The sequence below is a fragment of the Pristis pectinata genome, chromosome 7 (assembly GCF_009764475.1).
Source record: "Pristis pectinata isolate sPriPec2 chromosome 7, sPriPec2.1.pri, whole genome shotgun sequence".
Classification (NCBI taxonomy): domain Eukaryota; kingdom Metazoa; phylum Chordata; class Chondrichthyes; order Rhinopristiformes; family Pristidae; genus Pristis; species Pristis pectinata.
Window position 1 is genome coordinate 52,178,234 of NC_067411.1, and position 26,884 is coordinate 52,205,117.

Below are 26,884 nucleotides of genomic sequence, written 5' to 3' on the forward strand. Positions count from 1 at the left end.
ACCGGCTATCTATCTATGCCTCACATTATAAAAACTTCCATCAAATCTCCCCTTAGCATCTGCCGCTCTAGAGAAAACAGCCCCAGCTTGTCCAGCCTCTCCTTATAGCAGATGTCCTCCAAACCAGGTTGCATCCTGATAAACCTCCTCTGCACCTTCTTCAAAGCCTCCACATCCTTTTTATAATGTGACCAGAATTGAACGTAATACTCTAAATGTGGCCGAACAACCACAAAGCTGTAACATAACTTCCTGGCTCTTGAACTCTCTGCCTTGACTAATAAAGGCAAGGATACCATACATCTTCTTTATCATCCTATCAACCTGTGCAGCCACTTTTAGGGAGCCATGTACCTGGACCCCAAGATCTCTGTTCATCAACGCTGTTAAGGATCCTGCCATTAACTTGATACTCTCCCTTATGTTGGATCTCCCAAAATGCAGAACCTCACATTTGCCCGGATTAAACTCCATCTGCCACTTCTCCATCCATATATGAAACTGATCTATATTCCACTGCATCCTTTGGCAATCTTCTATGTAATCCAAAACGCCACCAATCTTTGTGTCGTCTGCAAACTTACCCATCCTACCACACTTTCATCCAAATCATTTACATATATGACAAACAGAGGTCCCAGTGCAGTCACTGACCTCCACCCATAATAAGACCCATCCAGCACTACCTTCCCTCTTGCCCAAGCCAATTTTGGATTCAATCAGCAAAGTCACCATGGATTCCATGCAGCCTAATTTTCTGGATGAGCCTACTATGCCAGGCGATGTGGAATGCCTTACTAAAATCCATGTATACGACATCTACTGCTATACCTTCATCAATCATCTTCATCACCTCCTCGAAAAAATCAAGCAGATTAATCAGACATGACCTACCCCACACAAAGCCATGCTAACTGTCCCTAGTTAGACCATGTTTCTATAAATGCTCATAAATCCTATCGTTAAGAATCCTCTCCATTAGTTTCCCTACCACCAAGATTCACTGGTTTATAATTTCCAGGATTATCCTTATTTCCCTCCTGCACAAAGGAACAACATTTGCTACCCACCAGTCCTCTGGGACCACACCTGTGGTTAGCGAAGATAAAAAGGTCTTGGTGAAGGCCCCAGCAATCTCATCTCTTGCGTCTCTCAATAACCTGGGTTATTTCCCATCAGGCCAAATGACCAGACAAACAAACAAGGGCAACTTGCAAGAGGTACCCCATAAGTAAATCTAATAGAATGTTCAGTGCATGTGGCTCCAGTGCCACAAAATGTGTCATGCTCAAGAGATATGCTGAGGTAGAAACGTTGGTCTAACATTGCAGTAAACATGAGTGGCATGAAGACTTGCCCACCATAAATACAGTACCTACAATATTTACAGGAACTTTGCATCTCTCATCTCATGTCCAACTCCAAGTTGCAACTAATACATTGAAGAAATTTCTAGAGCATGGTCAAGAAGAGTGGAGTTGGTCATGTGCAAAGCAGAAAGAAAAATCTGATACATGTAGGAGAACCAACTTGCACCAATGCTTAGGTCAAGGATAGAGTTCTTCAACACAGGACTGTTCAAACTGTTGTCAACTCGCCCACCGTTTAATTGCAGCTGAAACATGCACCACAGCAATCAGCAGCAAGTCTACCTAATTCCTGACTCAATTGGCTGGTTGACCTTGTAGTGGCTTTCACACCATTCAGTGATCATCTGCACGAGTCATGTGACCAGCCCTTGCACACACACAAATGATCAAGGTTTAAAAATGCACCAGCACCAATCCCAGCTATCAAAACTGAAACATGAGTAAAATAGGCCAATGACAAACCAGCAAGGTTGTTTCTCCTATAAACGTCTCCTATAAATCTCCAGAAAAACCGCAAACAAACATCCTAATTTCAAACACTGGGAGATAGCCCACCAGACTTTATTATCCCAGTATTAAAAAAAAATCAAAAAAGCATGGAACCGAACTTGGCAAATACACTACCTGTCTGCGATTGTTGCACTTACTGACTTGTCACGATGCAACAGACATATCACACAAAGTGTGCAGCAGTTCAGACATAAAAGAACTCCTAAAAGCAACTTGCATGCAGTGGAAAAACTCAGAGCAAAATCTCAGGGCCACAATATTTTCCACCTAAAAAAGGCACAGCATTCTTGTAGTGTGGCATAGCAGAAACACTGCACACATCACATATCAATGTTTCCATCAAACATTCCTCATACAGATGGAGAAACATGCAACATCATACACAGCACTTGCCTATTCAACGTGGAGTATGTGAGACAATGTGGTGAGGTCATTCACATCAGTAGAAAAACAAATGCAAGTATTGTTTTTAATATGAGAGATTTAATACAAGAGCCCTTGACAGGAATGATGTGGAGAGGATATTTCCTCTGTGGGAGAATCTAGAATTAGGAATCACTGTTTAAAACAATGAGGCAAAATCTTTTCTTTCATATAGTCATAAATCTTTGGAATACTCTTCCTCAAAGGGTGGCAGAAGCAGAGCCCTTAAAATTTTAAGGCAGAGGTAGATAGTTTAATGATAAGTAAGGGAATGAGAGGTTACAGGTAGGTATTATAATCAGATCACCCACAGTTTTGTTGAATATGGCACAGGCTTGAGGGGGCAAGTGACATAGACCTGCTCCTAATAGACCTGGAGGTCCATATACACTTGTCATTGTCAGCAGGTACAGTAGGCAATTAAAAAGGCTAATGGTCTTTATCACATGAAGATTTGAGGTTAAGACAATTGTGTCAGGTCTTAATGAAATTATACCTGGAGCATGTCCAACTTTGGCCTCCTCTCTTGCCAAAATTGACAAGCAATGCTCCTTTCCTCATTGGTCCATCTACATACTGTGTCAAAAAAGCACAATAAACTGGTTCCTGGGATGGTGGATCTGTCCTAGTGAATAGGCTCAGCTGCAGTTTTTTAGATTTTCAAAGAATGAGAGCTAACTTCATTAAAACCCACAAAATTGTTGGAGAATTTGGTAGGTTAGCTACAGAGAAGATGCTTTCCCTAGACAAGGAATCTAGACTCGGGATCACAGCATCAAAATAAGGGTGAGGTTATTTAGGACTGAAACAAGGAAAATTTTCTTCACACATCCCAGAGGGGTTTGGAGGTTCAGTTACTGATCATATTCAAAGCAGAGGTTGAAAGATCTCTGGATATTAAGGAAATCAAACGATAATGACAGATTAGAAAAATGTTGTTGTAGTAGAAAATCAGCCATAATCTTGTTGAATGTCACAGCATGCTTGAGTAACCAAATAGTATAACCCAGCTTGGATTTCTTATAGTAACTGGTACTGCTCGTGACAAGAATGGAGAGATTAAATAGCTCTCAAATGAAGGATGCTTTTAGGTAAGTGCAAATGAATTAGGTGCATGAGTAGACCACTCGGCACTTCCCGCCAGCTCTACCATAAAATATGATCACAACTAACCCAACCTTAATTCCACATTCCTGTCTACCCAAGTTAATCATTCATCCCCTTGATCAACAAGAATCTATCGACCTCTGTGTTAAAATATTCAAAAACTTTGCTTCCATCACTCTATGAGGAAGAGAACTACAAAGACTCATGATCCTCAGCGAAAGAATTTTGCCTCATATATCTTAAACAGGCAACCCCTTATACTTAAACTGAGTTGGAGGAATATTGGATGGATGGAGCATTTCAGTTATGTGGAGAGACCGAGTCTGTTTTCCTGAAACAGAGGTGGTTATGAGGGGACATGATAGAAGTGTATAAAATTATGATGGGCATAGATAGGGTAGATGGCAGGAAACTTTTCCTCATGTCACAGATAGATAAAACTAGAGGACATAGGTGTGGGGTAAAGGGGAAGAGAATTAGAGAGGTTCTGAAAGGACCTTATGCACCTAGAGTGACAAGTCCTGGAATACAATGCCTGTGAGAGTGATGGAAGTGAAGTCAAGAAGCACAGAAACGGGCCCTTCAGCCCAACTAGTCCATGCTGACCAAGATGCACATCCAAGCTAGTCCCATTTGACTAAAATGGAACTGAGTAACCAGAGTTACAGTGCCTAGAACGGCACTTGAATTGCATCAGCACGGAAAGCTGTGAGCCAGACGCTAGAGGATGGGATTAATGCAATTAGCAGAACAATTTGAAAAATTCAAGGTAATTGGGCAAAGTCAACCTGTTTTCGTGAAAGGGAAATCTACTTGAGTTTTTTTTAATAAGTAATGTGCCATAGATAAAGTGGAATGGTGGATGTACAAAGATTTCCAGAAGGCATTTGATAAAAGTGCTTTGTCAAAGGTTATTGCAGAGAGTAAAGTTTCATGATGGAAGTGGTAACATATTGGTAAGGATAGGAGATTAGCTGGTTAACAGGAAACGTTTAAAAATAAATAACATTTTCCCTTTGACGGACATGTAGTTTTTTTTGTTTTCCATCTCCCTCTCCTTTTGAATAAAGGAATGACATCTGCTATTTTTCAATCTAATGGAATGTTACCCAAATCTAGGAAAGTTTGAGAAATTATGAAGTAACAGACCGACTACCTCACCAGCCATTTCTTACTTGGGTGAGGTCCATCAGGACCCGAAGATTTGTCAGCCTGCAGTTCCAATAACTTCCTCAGTACCCTGTCCTGGTGATTATAATTTTCCATGAGTTCCTTCCTCCCTTCCAGTTCCAGAATTTGCAGCTCTTTCTGGGACGTTACTTGTTACTTATAGCGAAGAATAATGCAAAGCACCTGTTTAGTTCATCTGCCATCTCCTTGTTTTCCATTATTAATTTCCCAGAATCACCTTCTTTAAAATATCGATAAAACTCTATCAATATTTATACTTCAGGATACCTTTATCTTGTAGTCCAATTGTTCCTTCCTATTGGTCTTTCATTGATTCATTACTGTGTTTATCTTTTGCTTAACCTGATGATCTCCCATCTGGATTTGTTCAAGGATATATTTTCTTAAAGATAACATCAAATTTAAGTAATGTTTTTTTGTTAACCACAGATTATGGGTCTTTCCCTTGGAATTTTTCTTTCTCTTCTGTGTATTCTGAAAGATCCGCTTAAATGACTGCCACGACATCACGATTGACTGATCTCTTAACCTAGTTTTCCAGTTCCCTCCAGCTAGCTCTGCTTTCACACCCTCATAATAGTCCTTGTTCAGAATACCATTCTTGACCATATTTTTTCTCCCTGAATGTAAAACTCAATCTCTGGGATCATTTTCATCATTAATTAATCCTATCGTTTTACACAATGCCGACTCTTTGGTTGGCTCCAGAACCTGATGTTCTGAGAAATTGCAATAAAGCTGATAATTTGGCACATTCAGGACTTTGGTGGTGTGGACTGACAGATTTCTGGACTGTTGAATGCTATTCCAATTAATGCCTCAAAATGCTTTGAATTCACTTGAAACAAATGTTACACATTAGTATAGTAAGCTTTCCAGTCAACTCAGAGTGGAAAGGGAGGGTGGGAAAAGCCCCAACACTACACCCTGGAGAGTTCAATGGGAGGAAGGAAAAGGGTTCCTTCAGGGAGTTCAAAGGAAGGGTAGAAAAGGGAACCCCCAGCGAGTTCAACAGGGAACTGAATAAATATGGGGAGAGAAAAAATTTTAAAGGCTATGGAGAAGTGCCTGCAGGATGGAAGAAGGAAGTTGATCGGATTGAGAGCCTGCCTAAACACAAATAGGCCAAATGGCTACCTTCTGTCCTGTAAATGTTTTATGAATTTTTGAATCCACCTCACTATAACCCTCTATTTAGAGTCATAGAGCAATACAGCATGGATACAGGTCCTTTGGCCCAACAAGTCCATGCCGACCATGGCGCCCACCCAGCTAGTCCCAATTTCCTGCATTCAGCCCATATCCCTCTAAGCCCCACCCCTCCAAGTGCTTTGTAAATGGTAATATTGTATCTGCCTCAACCCCTTCCTCTTGTAGCTCGTTCCATATACTCACCACCTTCTGTGTGAAAAAGCTGCCCCCTCAGGTCTCTTTTAAATCTTTCCCCTCTTACCCTAAGTCTATGCACCCTAGTTTTGGACTCCCCTACCCTGGGGAAGAGACTGTTACCATCCACCTTACCTATGCCTCTCATAATTTTAAACATTTCTTTAAGGTTGCTCTTTTTCTCCTATGCTCCAAGGCATAAAGACCCAGCCAAGCCAACCTCTCCCTATAACTCAGGCCCTCCAGTCCTGGCAATATCTTCAAGTCTTTTCTGTACACTTTCCAGTTTAACCATGTCTTTCCTATAACAGGGTGACCAAAACTGTACACAGTACTCCAAGTGTGGCCTCACCAACAACTTATACAACTGAACGCAACGTTCTGACTGATGAAGGCCAGCGTACTAAACGCCATTTTCACCACCCTGTCTCCCTGTGATGCCACTTTCAACAAATTATGCACTCGTACTCCCAGGTCCCTCTGTTCCACTACACTCCCTAGTGCCCTACCAATCATAGTATAAGTCCTACGCTGGTTTGACTTTCCAAAATGCATCACCTCACACTTATCTGTATTGAAATCTATTTGCCACTCCTCAACCCACTTCCCTAACTGATCAAGTGTCTCCTGTAATCTATGATAACCTTCTTCGATATCAACCACACCTCCTAATTTTGTGTCATCTGCAAATTTACTGATCAAACCTTGTGTATTGCATCTAAGTCATTTAAATAAATAATGAATAACAAGGGTCCCAACACCAACCCTTGCAGCACACCACTAATCACCAGTCTCCATTCCAAGAAACAGCCTTCAACCACCACCCTCTGCTTCCTACCTCTGAGCCAATTTTGAATCTACCTAACTTGCTCTCCCTGGATTCCATGGGTCCTAACCTTCCAGACCAGCCTGCCATGCGGGACCCTGTCAAAGGTCTTGCTAAAGTCCAAACAGACAGCATCCACTGCCCTTCCCTCATCTACTTCCACAATATTCATAAATAAAACCAGATAGCATCTGTGGAAAGAGAAACAGTTACCATCTGAGGTCGAACAATTGTATCTGCAGTTTTTGATTTTCATCCACAACATTCCTGATGCTACTCAGGAAGATTTATGCCAGTTTGGCAGGAGGATGGGAACCAGAACACCAGGTCAGAAAGTGGAGAGATTGAAAGAAAGGAATTGACCAGTAACTCTGTAAGGAAGGACAGGAAGGAGGAAGATAATATAGACAATGGGACGGATGGGATGAAGTGTGTTTATTGTAATGCAAAGAGTATTAATGGCAAGGGAGATGAATATAGAACATCAATACATCAATCAATACATGGAAGTTTGATGTTGTGGCCCTTACAAAGACATGGTTGAGAGAGGGACAGGACTGGCTGCCTAATGTTCAAGGGTTTTGATGTTTTAGAAGAGATGGAGAGAAAGGTAAAAGAAGGGAAGAAGTGCACTACTAATTAGGGACAACATCACATCTGCCGCACTCAGAGGGGACAGAATCAGATTTATTATCACTGACAAATTTCTTGTTTTGTGGCAGCCATACAGCATAAAGATATAAAAATCTATAAATTACAAAATTAAATAAATAGTGCAAAAAAAAGGAATAATGAGGTTCATGGGTTCATGGATCGTTCGGAAATCTGATAGCAGAGGAGAAGAAGCTGATACTGATTCGTTGAGTTTGGATCTTCAGGCCCCTTTACCTCCTCCCCAATGATAGTAACAAGAAGAGGGCATGTCCCGGATGGTGAGGGTCCTTCATGATAGATGCTGCATTCTTGAGGCACCGCCTCTTCAAGATCCTCGATGCTGGGGAGGGTTGTGTCCGTGATGGAGCTGGCCGAGTCTATATCCTCTGCAGCCTCTTGCAATCCTGTGTATTGGAGGCTCCATGCCAGGCTGTGATGCAACCAGTCAGGATTCAATATGGGTAGAACTCAAAATTAAGTAAGGTGCAATCAGTCTGATGGGATCATACTATAAAATGCCCATTGAGGAACAGATATGCAGGCAGATTAGGAAAAGGAGCAGAAACAACAGGGTTGTCGCAATGGGCAACTTCAACTTCCCCAGTATAGACTGGGACGTCCTTAGTGCAAGAGGGTTAGACACATTAGAATTTTTAGGTGCATCCAGGAGAGTTTCTTAGTATGTTGATATTCCATCTAGGGGAGGGGCCATGAAAAGTCCTCGGCAAGTAGCATTAAAATAATACATGCATCAAGAGCAAGAACATAACTAGGGAGCGCGTAGGACCACTCAAGGATAAAGAAGGGGACATGTGCTTGGAGACAAGAGGATGTAGCAAGATCCTAAATGAGTACTTTGCATTGGTATTCACCAAGGAAAAGGACATGGAGGACAGTGAGAGCAGTGTAGGGCATACTAATACTCTCATTTTGAGATAAAGAAAGAGATAGTGTTGGATCTCTTGAAAAACGTTAATGTAGCTAAGTCCCCAGGGCCTGATGGGATATGCCACAGGTCATTGAAAGAGGCAAGAGATGAGATTGCTAGTGCCTTGACTAAGACCTTTGTGTCCTCCCTAGCCCTAGGCAAAGTCCCAGAAGAATGGTGAGTCACTAATATTGTTCCTTTGTTCATGAAGGGAAACATCGATAATCCTGGAAATGATGGGCGAGTGAGTTTTGTGTTAACGGCAGAGAAGCTATTGGAGAGGATTCTCAGGGAAAGAATTTATAAGCATTTGGAAAAGCATGGCCTAATTGGGGATAGTCAGCATGGCTTTCTGCAGGGCAGGTCATGTCTTACTAACTTGATAAGAGTTTTTCAAGGACATAACAAAGTTGATCATTCTTCACAACTTCCACCATTTCCAACGGGATTCCACCACCAGGCACATCTTCCACTCTCCGCAGGGATCACTCTCTCCTTGACTCCCTTGTCCCTCCCCACTGATCCCCTTCAGGCATGTATCCTTGCAACTGCACTAAGTGTTACACCTGCCCCTACACCTCCTGCCTTACCACCATTCAGGGCCCTAAAGAGTCCTTCCAGATGAGGCAGTTCTTCACATCTGAATTCATCGGTGTCATTTATTGCATCCGGTGCTCCCGATGTGGCCTCCTCTACATCGGTGAGACCCGATGCAGATTGGGGGAATCACTATGTCACAAGCACCTTCGCTCCATCTGCATAACAGCCAGGATCTCCCAGTGGCCAGCCATTTTAATTCCACTTCCCGTTCTCACACCAACATGTCCGTCCACAGCCTCCTCTACTACCAAGTTGAGGCTAATCACAAATTAGAGGAACAGCACCTCATATTTCGCATTGGTAGCCTCCAACTTGACAGCATCAACATCGATTTCTTAAACTTTCAGTAACCACTCCCCTCTGTCCCCCCTTTGTTTTCCCTTATCCCACTAGCCCCATCACCCCTTCTCTTTCCCCTCCTTCGTCCTCTCAATCTGCCCATCACCCACACATTCCTCCCTCCAGTTCCCCTCCTCCCCTTTATTCCATAGTCCACTGTCCTCTCCTATCAGATTCCATCTTCTTCAGCCCTTTGTCACTTCCACTTATCACCTCTCAGCTTATTACATCATTCCCACTCTCCCCCTCCATCACCTGTCTATCTTCCGCCCCTCACCTGGATTCACCGATCACCCGCCAAGCTCTTGCTCCATCGCACCCTTTTATACTGGTTATCTCCTCTCTTTCTTTCCACTCCTGATGAAGGGTCTTGATCCGAAACGTTGACTGTCTATTTCCCTCCATAGATGCTGCCTGAGTTCCTCCAGCATTTTGTGTGTTGATATGGAACACAGAATAGTACAGCACAGGAACAGGTTCTTCGCCCCACGAAAAAGATGCTAAATTAAACTAAATCTCTTCTGCCTATACATGATCCACATTCCCCCATTCCCTGCATATTCATATGTCTGTCTATCAGCCATCAGATGGTGGACGGTTTGCTGATTTGCAATGGAGTCCACCAATCCACTATCTTTAATTTGGAAATGGGAATAAATACTAACCTGCCAGTCCACAGGTCAGATAACCCAGCCCATTGTTTTGAGCATCAAAAAGTGGAGATTATCTGACAACATGTCTGTCAAATTAACCAAAGGTGCAGAACACCACAACCTGTTAATGTGCCATGTTCATGCATAGAATCAGAAAGAAGTCTACTGCTTTATAAAGCCTAGAACCTTCCATGGCAGAGCCACTTGTTTTAGGGGTTACGAATACTCTGATTGCCTGCCTATATTTCTACAATCCCTTGCTTCTTCCTCTTTAACGAGCTTCAGAGTAAGTATTATTCCCGCCTGTGAGTTTGCTGTCCTGCAGATTACATTGGAATGCTGTCAACAAGCAGAGCAACAATGGCCATAAATCGCTCAATCTGCTGTTATTGCACAAAAAGAAACTGTTATCCTTCTGGTGTCCTCCACCAATGCATTTGTGAAAAAGAATACAAGGCTTTGGCTGATAGACATTTCATTATATTTAAGGAAATAAAATATGGCTGGAATTGTGCTATATCGAAAGCATGTCCTCAATATGATATTGACAATAAACTAACCACTCTTAGAAATTATTTTTGAAAATTCTATAGGAGTTAGGAAATATGGCTGAACTTAAAAGAAAAGTCAATCAGAGCAGCTGACTAAGTGACGGAGGGACATTGACTTCAATTGGAAAGAATATCAGGGTGTACAGTGCACGCAAATCCAATATCTTTAATTTCATACAATCATTTAAAGCTAAAATAAGCCCTGGTGGGAGTGCAAAGACCAATCAAAAATTTGAAATATCTATCACAATAGTAGCTGACAGGCAGTATCCTTTCATTCCTTAGTGTGATTGTGAATCAGCCTTTGGCACACTGTGACAACTGTAGGGTCAGTCACATGTCACTGTACTTGTGTGTCTCAAGGCAGGTTATCAGTTAGACTCCACAGCTCGTGATTTATTTTCCTTGACAGTTAATTCTTCTTTCTGTCGAACTATTCCCTTTTGCTTTCACTAGAGCCACCCTCCTTGGCTCCACTCTGTTTTATCTGGCACAGTTTCACAACTAAGAACCATTTGGAGCCAGAGCTTGCTACATCAATCCCTCTGCACTGCTGGGGATCATGTGACATTTATCTTAGTAACAATTCATCATGTTCCTCGTTACTTTTTCACTTCCTTAGTTCAGCCTCCGCAGACTTTTATAAAATATTTACCATACAACTGCATATTCCTGATGCAGAGGCATCAAAAAAGTTTTTAAATAGCTGCTCAAAATATATTTCCATCATATTCAATGCCCTTTGAAATGCAAGCAAATCATGTTAATTCTACTTTGCAAAACAAAGGTGCAGACATAGAAAACACTACATTGAGATGTTTGATCCACAGTGTCTGCAGAAATGAACAGGTTACATGCTAATTTAGTAATGAGCGCCATTTTGAGAGAATGCAACTTCTCTGGTGGTCTGCAGTAAATATGCAAGAAGGCATCCCAAAATCTTTTTTGCTCCTTGTTATGCAAAAACAGCATGAGAATCCAGTACAACGTATAACAAGTTCATAAAAGGCTGTCTGAAATGATGGTGTGGTACTGTAATATGGTATGCCTTTCTTGCATTGCATTCTGGTTACACTTAATACTGTTTCCTCAAATACCAGAGGTATCTGCAAAGCTGTCAATGCTGGACTACATTTTCCATGACCTTTGTAATAAGTGGTGCTGCAGGCCAAGGGCTGTATCATAGGCACCAAACAGTGCAAGTGTTACCTCATTAGACGTGTCTTCCAATCTGCTCTGGTAATCTGTCAAAGTTTCTCTCAAATTCTCAAGGACGACACAGGGGCTTAATGGTTTCTCTTTGTCCTTTTGATTGACTAAAGGAGGGAAAAGAAAATAAATAAAGCTTTTAAATCTTATCACAACACAGTTAAATAAAACTCAGCCAGAGAGTAGATAATCGAGCCAAGTCCACAAAATTTCAACAATTTACAGAATGAATCAATAAATGCTCTATGGTGCATTTATAGGTTTACACAATGGGCAAATATTACATACTTTGTGGAGTCAAATTATTCAGTGTTTGTCGTACAATATTTGGACAAGTATTACCTACAACAAGGCTAATACTTAAATTATTGGAGTTTCCATAATAATGTAAACCATCAACTGTTCCCATTCTCTCTGTTCAGCCAGTCATCAAAATGCAATCTTTATTGTAATATGACATATCAAATAAAATTAATTTCCTGATTCTCTCATATTCTATGCCAAGGCCAATGAAGACAAGCATCCCATGTGGTGCGTTCATCACCCTATCTACCTGCGCTGCCATTTTCAGGGATTTATGAACTTGTAGCCAAGGTCCCTCAGTTCATCAACACTCCTTAGAACCCTATTATTTACAGTGCATGTCCAACCCTTATTTGACTTCCCAAAGTGCATCAATTGGCACCTATCAGGTTTAAATTCCATATTCCATTGCTCCCCTTTCTCAACTTTTCAGCTGATCAATATCAAGCGGTAGCCTTAGACAATTTTTCTTGCTATGTCAACACCACCAATGTTTGAGTCATCTGCAAACTTATTAATCATATCTCTTACATTCAGATCTAAGTCATTAATGTATATCACAAACATCAAGGGTCCCAGCACCAATATTTGTGGTACACAGCTGGTCACAGACTACCAATCAGAAAAGCCACCATCACTCTGTCTCCCACTGCCAATTTTGGATCCAATTAGCTTGTGTGCCTTGGATCCCATGGGTTCTAACACTTTAGACCAGCTTAGCACACAGGACCTTGTAAAAGGACTTACTAGAGTATACGTAGACAACATCTACCACAGGAACCTCATCAATTTGCAGTACACCCGTGTTATGGAGGGGTTACGTTCCTAGAAAACTGTCCCTATCACAATTTTCCATAACATGAACCCTTGACAAAAATTGACAAAATTTGTTGTTTCTTTTACATTGTGGTTCAGTAATTTCTTCTCAGAAAATTCTGTAAGACCGAATTTTTATTCTATATCTCAAATATTTTTGGTAGTGATTTGTGAATTCTGTAAGGGTGAATGTCCATTACCTGAAATGCCATAATGTGGGAGTACACTATACTTAATTACCTCTCAGGAAAATTCAGGGACAGGATTACCAATGAGCAAAGCCATGATGGCCATCTTTAATCAACCCTGCCTTTCCAATCTTGTCCCTTTGAATTTTTCTTTTTCAGTAATTTCCCTGCCCTGTTGTTACCTGACTTATTCTTGTTGCCCTTCTCGAAGGGAGCAACCACACTTGCTATCCTTCAGCTCGCTGGTACAGCACCTGTGGCTAGCTGTAAGATGTAAAGATGTAAGAATCTATCTGGCCCCAGCAATTTCCTTCCTCATCTTCCACAGCAGCTTGGGATACATCTCATTATGCTTTGAGGATTAGTCCACCTTCACTGCCCCAAGATATCCAATACCTCGTCCTTCTTAATTCTAATGTAGTCTAGAATATCACCATCTCTTTCCCTCAACTCTTCAACTGTCATGCCTTTCTCCTTAGTGAATAATGTCTTAGTGGCTAATATCATTCCATTGTTTAAGAAGGGTAGCAAGGACAAGCCAGGGAACTACAGGCCAGTCAGCCTAATATCAGTGGTGGGGAAGCTACTGGAGGGAATTCTGAGGGACAAGATCTACCAGCATTTGGATAGACAAAGTCTGATTTGCAGGTGTCAGCATGGCTTTGTGTGTGGGAAGTCATGCTTGATGAATCTTTTAAAGTTTTTTGAAGAGGTAACCAAAAGGGTTGACATGGGTAAGGCAGTGGATGTTGTCTTTTTGGACTTTAGCAAGGCCTTCGACGAGGTCCCGCATGGAAGGCTGGTCTGGAAGGTTAGGTCCAATGGAATCCAGGGAGAGCTAGTTAGGTGGATTCAAAATTGGCTCAGAGGTTGGAAGCAGAGGGTCATGGCTGAAAGTTGTTTCTTGGAATGGAGGCCAGTGACTAGTGGTGTGCCACAGGTGTCAGTGTTGGGACCTTTGTTATTCGTCATTTATATAAATGGATTGGATGCAAATGCACGAGATTTGATCACTAAATTTGTGGATGACACAAAATTAGGAGGTATTGTTGAGAGTGGAAAAGGTTATAATAGATCACAGGGGGATTTTGATCAGTTAGGGAAGTGGGCTGAGGAATGGCAAATGAATTTCAAAACAGATAAATGTGAGGTGATGCATTTTGGAAAGTCAAACCAGTGTAGGACTAAAACTATGAATGGTAGGGCACTAAGGAGTGTAATGGAACAGAGGGACCGAGGATTATAAGTGCACAGTTCATTGAAAGCGGAGTCACAGGTGGACAGAGTGATGCAAAAGGTGCTTAGCACGCTGGCCTTCATCCGTCAGGGCATTGAGCATAGGAATTGAGACATTATGCTGCAGTTGTACTAGTCATTGGTGAGGTAACACCTGGAATACTATGTATAGTTTTGGTCACCCTGAATGGACTGGTTGGGCTAAAGGGCCTGTATCTGTGCTGTTTAGCTCTATGACTCTATTTCATACAAGTATCATTAAGACTGACCCATATTCTCTGGCTCCATGCACAGATTGCCCTTTGATCCCAAAAGGAAACTACTCTTTCCCTGGTTATCTTCTTGCTTCTCATATACTTATGAAATGCCATGAGGTTCTTCTTAAACTTCTCTGCCAGTGATTTTTATGGGTCGTCTTTGCCATCATAATTCCTTTTTAAGTACCCTCTTGCATCTGTGCTTCTCAAGGACCTCTCCTATTTTCAGTCATCTTTACCTGCCATGTGCTTTCTTTTTGTTTTCATCAAACCCTCAATATCCCTCACCATCCCAGTTTCTCTAATTTTGCCATCCTTACCTTCTACTCTAACAGGAACATAATGGTCTTCAACTACCTCACCTTTATAAAAGAATCCAATTAGTTGGATGATGTTCTACCTGCAATCAGAAACTCCCAAATTACTTTAACTAGGTCCTATCTGATGATATTGAAATCAGCCTTCTCCCAATTTAAGACCCTATCTTCCAGACCATCCTTGCCATTGTAATTTTGTCGGCTTCTGATAATCTCCAAAATGATCCTTCACTGAAAATTCCACCACTCACCTGGCCTCATTTCCAGTCTCTAATAGTAGGGCAACATACGTAATGGCTCCAAAAAATTTTTCCTGAATGCTTGTCACAAATTCCTCCCCATTCAAGCGCCTCACAATAAGGCAATCACAGTCAATATTGGGGAGTTAAAATCCCTCACTATACCAACCCTATTGCTCTTACACCATTGTGATTTGTCGATATATCTACTCTTCTATCTCCTGCCGACTGTTGGTGGGCCTGTAGTACAACCTGAACAAAGTGATTGCCCCTTATTTTTAAGTTGTACCCTTATGGTCCATCTTGAAGGGCCTTCCAGGACATCCACCCCCATTTATGTTCTCTGTGATCAATACTGCGATGGCCCCTCCCCTTTTAATTCCACCTATACTACCCTGAAATTTCTATACCCTGGAATATTGAGCTGCCAGTCCTACCTTTCTTTTAACCATACTTTTATTACATGCTGACCAATGCTGTAAAGCTCAGTCTTGCCTGTCAGGCTCCTTGCATTAAAATATATGCAGAATAGCCTACCAGTCCTCTCAAGTGCCACTTCATGAACCTGTCTGCTTCAAGTGTAGCTCCAAAATCACTCAAATCCTGGTACCATCTCGGACGAAGGAGCACGCTTCTTTGGCACACAAGCACCACTGGAAAGTTTCATTTCTTCAACAACAAGGTGTACGAAGGCTGCCATGTGCACCATTCACAAAATGTAATGCAGTTATGCCCCTCGACTGCACTAAGAACATCACTGAAGCCCTTGACCTCTACTCTCAGCTGGTGGGATGGGATTTGCTTAGTTTGTCTTTTATATTTGACATCACCTCCTCACATACTGCATTACTAATGCATTCCATCCCCTTGCCAAATTGAGTTCAAACCATCCCCACAGCAAGTCAGTATGGCATGCAACTCGAAAGGAAATCTGCAGATGTTGATGTTCCCATGCGATGCCTATTGACTCTGACTAGCTCCGAAGCTGTTGACCTCTATCATCAGCCAGTTCTTTAAGGCTGAAGTGAAAGAGATCTTCTCTCATTCAATATGGAATTTGGGTGACCTCCTCAAAATGCAGCAGCAGCCCAGAATGATCCCAAGTCAAGAAAGGTGAGAGTGACTGTGACCCCAACCCCCAAGAGCAAAGCAAGCCTGTCACATGAAGGCTGGACAATCTCAGAAAGGACAATGAATGCAGCTCACGTTTTATGCAGCCTATAATGCAACTCGGCCTCTTATATGGCATAGGTTCAGGGGAAGTAGGATAAGTAAAAACTGGTCCTTTTGTGAGCAAATGATAATTGTCAATTTTCACCCCAGTGTTGTTTAGAGGAGTTTTATGCATGTCTCAATAAGGTACTTGAACAAACAAGAATCCCACTGATAAAGCACAACCTGATGACCATCCAGAAACGTATGTTTAATTGCTTTGGGTTAATCTAATATTCAATGCATCATAATGGGTTTTTTTGGAATTGGGCAAATGAATTTCAAGGTCTAGCTAAAAAAGATTTGCCTCAAAAGGCTGGACATCAATTGACAAAGCTGATGCATGCTTCAATTAAAACTTCATAACCTTATTGTTTGGAGACCTGGCATTTAGCTTTGTGTATCTGCATTTATAAGTGATGAAGAACACATATCTGACTGTTAAATAAGCAATAACAAAATATTGCAAAGAATAATTTCTAAACTCAACAGATTCCAGTATATATGCACACATAGATATATCAAAATTTAAACAATGAAAATCAAGAGGCGCATCATACAAAATCAAGGAGACACAAGAGACCGCAGATGCTGGAATCTAAAACATAAAACTGCTGGAGGAACTCAGCGAGTCACACAGCATCTGTGGAGGGAAAGCAATGCTTGACATTTCTAGTTGAGACCCTGCATTAGGACTGATAGCATAGAGAGAAGATAGCCAGTATAAAAGATAAAGATGGAGGGGCAAGGCAGGGGTCAGAAGATGATCAGTGGACCCAGGTGGAGTGATGGATGCTGGAACCTGCCCACTGATGGCGAAACTGCAATTCCCCCACTCCCACAGAGCCAAGCAATGAATCACTGTGCAACTTGGAGAGGGTGTCTGCATGGGCTGCAACAAGTGGTACAGCTAGTTAGCCCTGAAATGTGGGCTCAGTGCTTCACCCTGGCCAGCACTGAGGCCTTAGGGTCCTATCATTTACTGTAAATACCTTATGTCTTCTTGACTTTCCCAAATGCATTACCTTGCACTTGCCAGGATTAAATTCCATCTGCCAACACTCTGCCCAACATTCCATCTGATCTATATCCTATTGTAGCCTTTCCCGCCCCCACCTACTCCATCTGTCCCACCCACACACGCCTCCCACTAGGTTCCTGCCCACACTGTTTCCATCTGCCCACCCCACCTGTATTATTTGGTTCAACGTTGCACTTTCCCTTCGGATTCCATCATCTGCAAACCTTTGCTGCTTCCAGCTATCACGTCCCAGCCTCCATCGCTACTTCCACCCTTCCCTCCCCCACCTGACTCCATCTGCGAATCACCCCTTCTCACCTGGATCACATGCCAACTCTCATCCTACCCTTCTTTATACTGACCAGCTCCCCTCTACTCTTTCAGATCAGGTGAAAGATCTCAACCTGAAATGTCCATTATCCATTTCCCTCCACAGATGTTGCCTGGCCCACTGAGTTCCTGCAGCACTTTGTTTTTTGCCCCAGCTGTCTCATAGAGCATAGAACAGTAAAGCACAGAAACAGGCCTCTCAGCCTATGCTGTTGTGCCGAACTAATTAAACTAGTAATTAAAAGCCAAACTAAGCTACTCCCTTCTGCCTACACAAGTTCATATCCCTCTCTTCTTTGCATATTCATGTGCCTAAGAGCCTCTTAAACACCTCTATCATATTTACCTCCACTAATACCTGTAGCAGCACCAGGGGTATTCCAGGCACCCACCACAGTGTAAAAAAAAATTGCCCCATACATCTCCTTTGAACTTACCCCTTCTCACATTAAATGCATGCCCTCCAGTATTAGACATTTCAACCTTGGGAAAAAGATACTGGCTGTCTACTCTATTTATGCCCCTTAATCTTATCAACTTCTATCAGGTCTCCCCTCAGCCTCCACCACTCCAGAGAAAACAACCCAAGTTTGTGCAAACTCTCCTTATAGCAGATGCCCTAAAATCCAGGCAGCCTCCTGGTCAACCTCTTCTGCGCCATTTCCAAAGCCATCACATCTTTCCTATAATGGGCTGACCAGAATTGAATGCAATACTCCAGATGCAACCTAACTTCCTGACTCTTGAAATCAGTGCCTCGACTAATAAAGGCAAGCATGTCATACGCTTTCTCATCATATCAACTTATACAGTCACTTTCATAGGGCTATGGGACTTGGACCCAAAGATCCCTCTGTACATCAACACTGTTAAGGAACCTGCCATTAACTGTGCACTGTCCCTTCACATTTGATTTCCCAAAGTGCAAGACTTCACACTTGGCCAGATAAAACTCCATCTGCCATTTCTCCGCCCATATTTGCAAATGATCTATTTCCCACTGTACCCTTTGGCAATCTTCTACACTATCCACAACACCACCAATCTTTATATCATTCACAAATTTACTAACCTCCCAATCCACATTTTTATCCATGTCATTTATATCTATCACAAACAGCAGAGTCCCAGTACAGATCCCTGTGGAACACCACAAGTCACAGACCTCCAGCCAGAATAAGCCCCATCGACTACTACCCTCTGTCTTCTATGGGCAAGCCAATTCTCATTCCAAATGGCCAAATCACCATGGATCCCATGCATTTCAATCTTCTGAATGAGCCTACCATGAGGGACCTTGTCAAACACCTTACTAAAATACACGTAGTCAACATCCACAGCTCTACCCTCATAAATCACCTTCGTCACCTCCTCAAAAAACCCAATCAAGTTAGTAAGACATGACTTTCCCCACACAAAGCCATGCTGACTGCCCCAAGTTAAGCCATGGGTCTCCAAATGCACATGTATCCCATCCCTAAGGATCCTCTCCAACTGCTTCCCTACCACTGACGTGAGACTCACTGGTCTATAGTTTCCAGGATTATTATTATTTCCCTTCTTTAAAAAATAGAACAACATTAGCTACTCAGCAATCCTCCAGGACCTCTCCTGTGGTTAGAGAGCACACGGAGATCTTGGTCAAGACCCCAGAAATCTCATCTCTTGCCTCTCTCAATAACCTGAGGTATATCACATAAGGCCCAGTGGACATCCACTTTAACATTCTTCAAGAAACCCAACGCTACCTCTTGCTTCGTCTCAAAATGCCCTAGCATATTAGCAGTCTCCACACTGATCTCTCTATCCTCCATGTCCTTCTCCTTAGTAAATTCCAACGCAAAGTACTCATTTAGGACCTTGTCCACATCCTCTGCTTCCAAGCACATGTTCCCTCCTTTATCCCTGAGTGGTCCTACTCTCTCCCTAGTTATCCTATTGTTCTTAATGTAGCTGTAGAATGTCTTGGGATTCTGTTTAATCCTACTTGCCAAGAACTTTTCATGGCCTCTCCTGGTTCTCCTAATTCCCTTCTTGAGTTCTGTTTTAGCCTCAAGGGCTCTGCTTGATTTTAGCTTCCTAAACCTTACATGCACCTCCTTTTCCTTATTGACTAAATTCACCATCTCTCTCCTAATCCAAGGATCCCTTACCTTACCATCCTTGTCCTTCCTTCTTACTGCAATATATATGTCCTGTACTCCGTGCAGTTGCTCTGTAAACACCATCCACATGTCAAATGTAGACTTGCCCAAAAACAGCTGTTCCCAATTAACTCTCCCTAGCTCCTGCCTAATACTTTAATAGTTTACCCGCCCCGAAGTAGTACTCTCCCACAAGGTCCATACTAATCCTTATTCAAAGCTATCTTAAAACTTGTGGAGTTGTGATCGTTGTTCCTTAAATGTTATCCCACTCAAGGGTCAGTCACCTGGCTAGGCTCATTTCCCAATACCAGGTCCAGTATGGCCTCTTGTACCATCTACATACCAATTTAAGAAACCCTCCTGGATGCATCTAATGAACTCTGCCTCCTGTAAACGTCTTGTAAAGAAGAGGTCCCAGTCTATATTGGGGAAGTTGAAGTCACCCACAACAACAACCCTGTTGCTTTTGCACCTTTCCCTAATCTGCCTGCATATCTGTTCCTCAATGTCTCAGTAGCTATTGGAGGGTGTGTAGAGTGATCCTTCCTGTAATAGGGCAACCAGAATTGAATGCAATACTCCAGATGCAGTCTAACTAGAGCTTTATAAAGCTGCAACATAACTTCCTGACTCTTGAACTCAATGCCCTGATTTATAAAGGTTAAGCATGCCATATGCTTTACCACCCTATCAACCTGTGCAGCCACTTTCAGGGAGCTATAGACTTGGACCCCAAGATCCCTCTGTACATCAACACTGTTAAGGGGCTTGCTGGATTAAGCACCATGTGCCATTTCCTCACTTATATCTGCAACTGACCTATATCCTGCTGCATCATTTGGCAATCTTCTACACTATCCACAACCCCCACAACTACTTATATCATCTGCGAACTTACTAACCCAGTCATCTACATTTTCATCCATGATTCATTCATGGAGTTCAGAAGATATGGTTTTCTAGATCAGTATGCTGCAGTCCCAATAAGGGGAAAAGTATATTTTGGATCTTTATAATGCAATGAGAAAGGGCTAATTTGTACTCTAGTAGAGGGACTTTAGAGAAGATGGATCACAATTCAACACAATGACTATAGACAAAAAAATTATTTCTTTCACATCTTAAAAAGGGAAAAGGAAAACTACAAAGAGACGAAGCATGAGTTGGCTCTGGTGGATTGGGAAACTACATGAAAATGCTAACAATATTTGAGCAATAGTTAAATACTTCTAAAGAATTAATACATGGTTTACAAATAATATATATCCTACTAAGGCAAAAAAAACAGAAAAAAAGTGGTCCATCTGTAGATATCAAGGGAAATTAAAGATGGTATTAGATTGAAGGAAAAGACTTAAGGTTGACAAAAAGCAGCAGAGGTTGAGGACATTTCAGAATTCAGTAAAGGAGGATACAGACAATTCACAAGAAAAGACGAAGTTGAACACCAAAGTAGGCCAGCAAAAAAACATCAAAGCAGTCTGCAGGAGCTTCTTTCAGTGAGCAAGGAGGAAAACATTAGCTTAGGCCATTGTGGTTCCCCTATAGATCAAGATGAAGACATTTTATTGCAGATAGGGAAATGGCACAGATATTAAACACATTTTGCTTGCCCTCATTGACAATGAAAATCTCCCTGAATTAGAGAATGATGGGTCTGGAGTACATGGGAAAATGTATGCCTTATGTATAGCTCTCATGATTTTATAAACCTCTACAAGGTCACCCCTCAGCCTCCTTTGCTCCAGGGAAAACCATCTCAGCCGAAGCAGTCTCTTCTTGTAACTCAAGCCCTCCAGTCCCAGCAACATCCTTGTTCATCTTTTCTATATCTTCTTTACCTGTAGAAAGCACTTATAAAATATTTGCAAGATACATTGCATGTCATTTTCAATTAAATACAAACACAAAAAATGCTAAACTGTACTAAGCAACACCAGTTATTATATTTTGTAACATGTTTTTCAATATTGTACATATAACAAGCACTTCTATTATTTTCTGAGATAGCACAATTCAATTGTTGTCCTAAATAACCTCCCTGAGTTGGCAACAACCAAGTTACTCAAGAAGCTGCAGTATTTTGGCTCAGGTAACAGAAAAAAAAACATCTGGTTCCTTTCCAGGTATTTTACTTAGAAATCCATAAGGGCCTCTTTCCCTGCAGAAATTAGAGACAGTAAGCTCACTCTTTACTGCCTGTCAGGCTGACCCTGGCACTTGTAAATCAAACACTGGTTCAACAGCATTCTGTCACCTTCTCTCAGCCTGCTTGGCCACTGTACTGCTGTGAAGACCACTCGTACCTTGTCATCAGATCATGGCATGTTGAGAAAAGGGATTAAGAGGCAGCTGCAGAACTCCCACAATGCAGTGGCGCTTAGAACACTGACAGCTGCATCTGTCATTTCACACCATCAACTAACCTGATGTCCGTGGACCTGACACAGCAAAATTGGCCAAAAGGAGTTCCAGCTCTCTCATGCTGCCCCCATACGTCTCTTCCAGGAAAGCATGATGCTTCTTTACCTTATAAGATAAAATAAAATCTTGTTTCAATAAACATAATTCCAGAAAAAGAAACTAAAACCATTTACAAATTAGAAATCTTCGCACTTAGAAGCACATTACAAAAGTAAATAAATTATGCAATTACATCTCGTCCTCTTCCAAGCCAACAGAAGTGGGTACATGTAAATTTTATAATGAAAAATCTGAACAATGGGACCATTGAAATCTTTCATGATGATGAATATAATATCGAACCAATCATGTAACTTTAGTTACACCAAGGAAAGCAGCAAGAACATTTAAATTCAACTTCAATTATTTCTCTGTTTTTTTTACTGGCACAGATTCTCCCGTCTTGAAAGGATATTCAAAACAAAATGAACATGGACCAGAATTACACAGAGTTGAGTGGTATAGGACCACTAGCCAAGGCCCTGGATTTGGTACTGGTACTGGTTTATTATTGTCACTTGTACCGAGGTACAGTGAAAAACTTGTCTTGCATACCATTCGTACAGATAAATTCTTTACACAGTGCAGATACATTAAGTTAGTACAGACTACATTGAGGTAGTACAGGTAAAAACAATAACAGAGTACAGAGTGAAGTGTCACAGCTACAGGAAAGTGCATTGCACGTAGACAATAAGGAGCAAGGTCATAACAAGGTAGATTGTGAATCCAGAAACAATATTGCTAATCTGCTGTGGCATCAGGGGAATTTAAATTTAAAAATATAAATTTGAAATTAGTAACTGCTGCCAGCAATATTGACCATGAAACTACTGGACTACCTGGTTCATTAATCCATCCCTTAAGGACATACCCGCCATCCTTAGCTAATCCTGCCCATCAGAGTGGTCAATTTTGATACGGTCCAGCAAAAATGAACTAAATAGCAAAATGCTGGTCTTCACAGAGACATTCACATCCAGTAACTAGATAAAACTGTGGCAATAAAATACATTTTGTTTAATTACATTTGTCAGGTTTATGGGAAATATAATAACCTTTGATGTATAGAGTGATTTTTGGGGTCCAAGTCCATACCTCACTGAAGGTGGTCACGTAAGTAGATTGAGTGGTAAAGATATGGCATGCCTGCCTTCATTGGTCGCAGCATTGAGTGTAAGAGCAAGTCATGTTGCAGCTCCATAAGACTTTGGTTAGGCTGCACTTGGAGTATTATGTGCCCCATTAAAGGAAAGACGTGGAGACTTGAGGATGCAGAAGAGGTTCTGCCTGGATTAAAAGGTATGAGCTATAAGGAGAGGTTGGACAGACTTGGGTTGTTTTCTCTGGAGCATTGGAGGCTGAGAAGAGACGTAACAGAAGTAACTGCATTCCATAAACTCTGTCCTCTTGCACATCTACCATTGACAGGTATGGGAGGTAGCAAGTGGAAAGAAGATGGTCTGCCCCCAAATTATTTTAAGGTTGGTCAATGTGATCACCCCAATTTCACTCAAGAACTACAGTCTTCTAAAATCAACAGCAAGTTCAATGCTGTTGCTAGTTTGATCTTCACACTAGCCATGCTGTTCTCAGCTTGGTCCCTTTCTGCCATGTTGAGTGACTCAAATTTGCATTCTATAAATTGCCCCCTCTCCTTTTTCTAATTGTGATGACATATGTATTCACCTCATTGTCACTTCCCAAAAAAAAAACAAACCAAATCTGTGAATGTCTTCTCTCCATAGGTGCTTAGAGACCTGCTAAATTTCAATTATCTTTTGGCTTTTCTTCATTACAACTTAAAATATTTCCAGTGAAAAGAGAATTAAAAGCGCTGATTATATTCATTATCACAGAAAATGTGAAAATTTGAACAACGGTTAGTAACCATTTAAAAATCTCAAATAACACTCAAATACCATATATAAATGTAATTACAATCCAATAAGAGCCATTTCAAATTTGCATATATTTCAGTTCATTTACTATCTGTATATTAAGAAATAGGAACAAGTTTACAGAGAGAATGAGACAACCACTTCCTAGAGCATTTAGTTTGAGTACTTGAAAATACAGTCATTTTCATCTTGCAATGATACAAGCTTAATTGGTCATAACCATGGAGGTAGTACAACTCAATGTTCTCCAAATAATACTTTCTTACTTTTGTTAGTTCATCTCGAAGATTTTCAAAACTTTCCTCTTGCCTTTGAAGTTGTTTTGAAAGATTGGCAATCACATCATTCTTCTCTTCCAACTCAACTGTCAATTGAGTTTTTGTAACTGTACATTCCTTCTGTAATCTTAAAAACAGATTAAGTTAACGTTTTTAAATATAAATAAAACTAACAAATCAAAATATTACTTCAATAGGTTATCTTGAGGTTGTTCAATATTTTGAGTTATTGCCCTCAAAACATAATTCATTAGATCATATCCCATAATGTGCAAAATGCTCTATATAAATTCTTACTTTTGTAGTTGATTTGTTGATTCTACAACTTTTGTTTTCTCTTTTTCATATGAGAATTCAACATCCCTGAGTTGTTGCTTGATCAATTCCAAAGTTGACACTGCATTTACATGGCTTGACTTTTCCACTTCCAATGCATTCTCAAGGTCACGGATCCGTAACTATTTAAAAATAATTAGTTCAAAAATAGGCCCAATTATAATAGGGGAAAATATGATAATTACATCTAAAAATAGCACAGGTTTTGAATCACTTATGAGATTAACATTAAGTATCAGTGTGTTAAGTATCAATGTATCAGTGTGAAGTCATATACTGTAGCATAAATCTAAACTTGAATAAATGTTTTAATTGCAAAGATTCCAAGTTTGTCCAGTTAATTTTTTTATTACCAAACAATTTATTGGACAAGAGTCATCAACTGACAGCCTGTGAGAACAGGCTACTGTTACCAGCATTAAATTATGCAGATTAATTAAAAAAAAATGTTCATGGTGCAAGAGATAGCTTTTCAGCTTTGAATTCAGAAAATCTGAATATGAATTGGTTTAACGCTGATCAAAAGTGATTGGACTTATTTTTTTCTCTGTCTTAATACAGGTCAAGAGTCAAGTGTAGGCGTACAAGAGTACAAGACCCAATTAGGAGTGGTGAGCTGAGGATTTGGCCCAAGAGGCTTCAGCATGAAGAAGCTGAGTAAGTGGCCCAGGTGCTGGGAGTGAGACTGGATCTTTATATAGGTTTCAGTGAGGAGGCACAGGTGAGAACATTTTATTTTGTTGTTGATCCTTCATGCTTCATTCAGCATAGGCAGGATGGTAGTTAGGGCAGTGGAATGCTCCTCCTACAAGATGTGGGAAGTCAGGGAACCTCACGGTCTCCCTGATGACTACATCTGTGGGAAGTGTACCCAGCTGCAGCTCCTGACAGACTGGGTCAAGGAACTGGAGGTGGAGCTGGATGTACTCAGGGCCATCCAGGAAGCAGAGGGCTTCATAGATGAGAGTCTTACTGAGATGGTCACACCCAAGGTAGAGGCTTCAGATAGATGGCTGACCACCAAAAAAACTAAGGGCAGTAGGCAGACAGTACAGGGTTCCCCTTTGGCCATTCCCCTCACTAACAGGTATACCTCTTTGGATACTGTTGAAGGGGTTGTTCTTTCAGAGGCTAGCAGCAGTAGTCCCTCTCTGAAGTGCAACCGGTCCCTCTTGTACAGGTCACCTCTATTCCAGAAGAGATCCCAATGGTCCAAGAACCTCAATCCCTGCTCCCTGCACCGGCTCCTCAGCCACAAATTCATCTGGCCTATGTGACCAGCTCTGAGGCTCAGAAGGAAAGGGTGCAGTCAGACTAGGTGATAGCGATTGGAGACTCGATAGTGAGGGGGACAGACAAGTGATTCTGTGTCTGCAGAAGAGATGCCAGGATGGTGTGTTGCCTCCCGGGTGCTAGGGTCAAGGATGTTTCTGAGTGGCTTCAGAAAATTCTCAAGCAAGAGGGCGAACAGCCAGAGGTCATTCTACACATTGGTACAAATGTCATGGGTGAGGTTGAGGTTCTTCAGAATGATGAGGGAGGTATGATGAGGGATGATGAAAGAATGAGGTTCTTCAGAATGAGTATTGGGAGTTAGGTAAGAAGTTGCGAAGCAGAATCTCAAGGGTAGTGATCTCCAGATTACTCCCGGTGCCACGTGCCAGTGAGGTCAGAAATAGAAGATAGGCCAGATGAATTCGTGGCTGATGAACTTGGTGCAGGGAGCAGAGATTCGAGTTCTTGGACCATTGGGATCTCTTCTGGGGTAGAGGGACAAGAGGGACAGGTGGCACTTCAAACAGAGAGGGACCAATATCCTTACATGGAAATTTGCTAGTGCCAAACGGGAGGGTTTAAACTAGATTGGCAGGAGGGTGGGGCTCTGAGCAGGAGCAAATCATGAGATAAAGCAGTAGCCAGCGAGAGCAAGTTTAATAATCAGGATAGCCAGGGGCACAGTAAAAGCAGGGAAAGGAATACCCAGTTAAACTGCATTTACTTCAATGTACGAGGTTTAACAGGTAGGCAGATGAACTCAGAGCACTTACTGAAGGAAACTAGTGGAGACGTTTTGGAGAGCATTCATGTAACCA

At 41.5% G+C, this 26,884-nt stretch overlaps 1 protein-coding gene across 4 annotated transcripts in view; it reads right to left on the bottom strand.

The window, feature by feature from the left end:
* The window catches only part of LOC127572676 (coiled-coil domain-containing protein 171-like), a 497,458-nt gene that overhangs the window by 379,330 nt on the left and 91,244 nt on the right, over positions 1-26,884 (bottom strand). For all 4 annotated transcript variants that reach the window (XM_052020188.1, XM_052020186.1, XM_052020185.1 and 1 more), the window contains 4 exons: positions 24,753-24,913; positions 24,444-24,582; positions 22,240-22,342; positions 11,748-11,854 (listed from right to left, as the gene is read on the bottom strand). In XM_052020188.1, the coding sequence (XP_051876148.1) occupies positions 11,748-11,854; positions 22,240-22,342; positions 24,444-24,582; positions 24,753-24,913 (510 nt within the window). The remainder of the gene's footprint in view (positions 1-11,747; positions 11,855-22,239; positions 22,343-24,443; positions 24,583-24,752; positions 24,914-26,884) is intronic.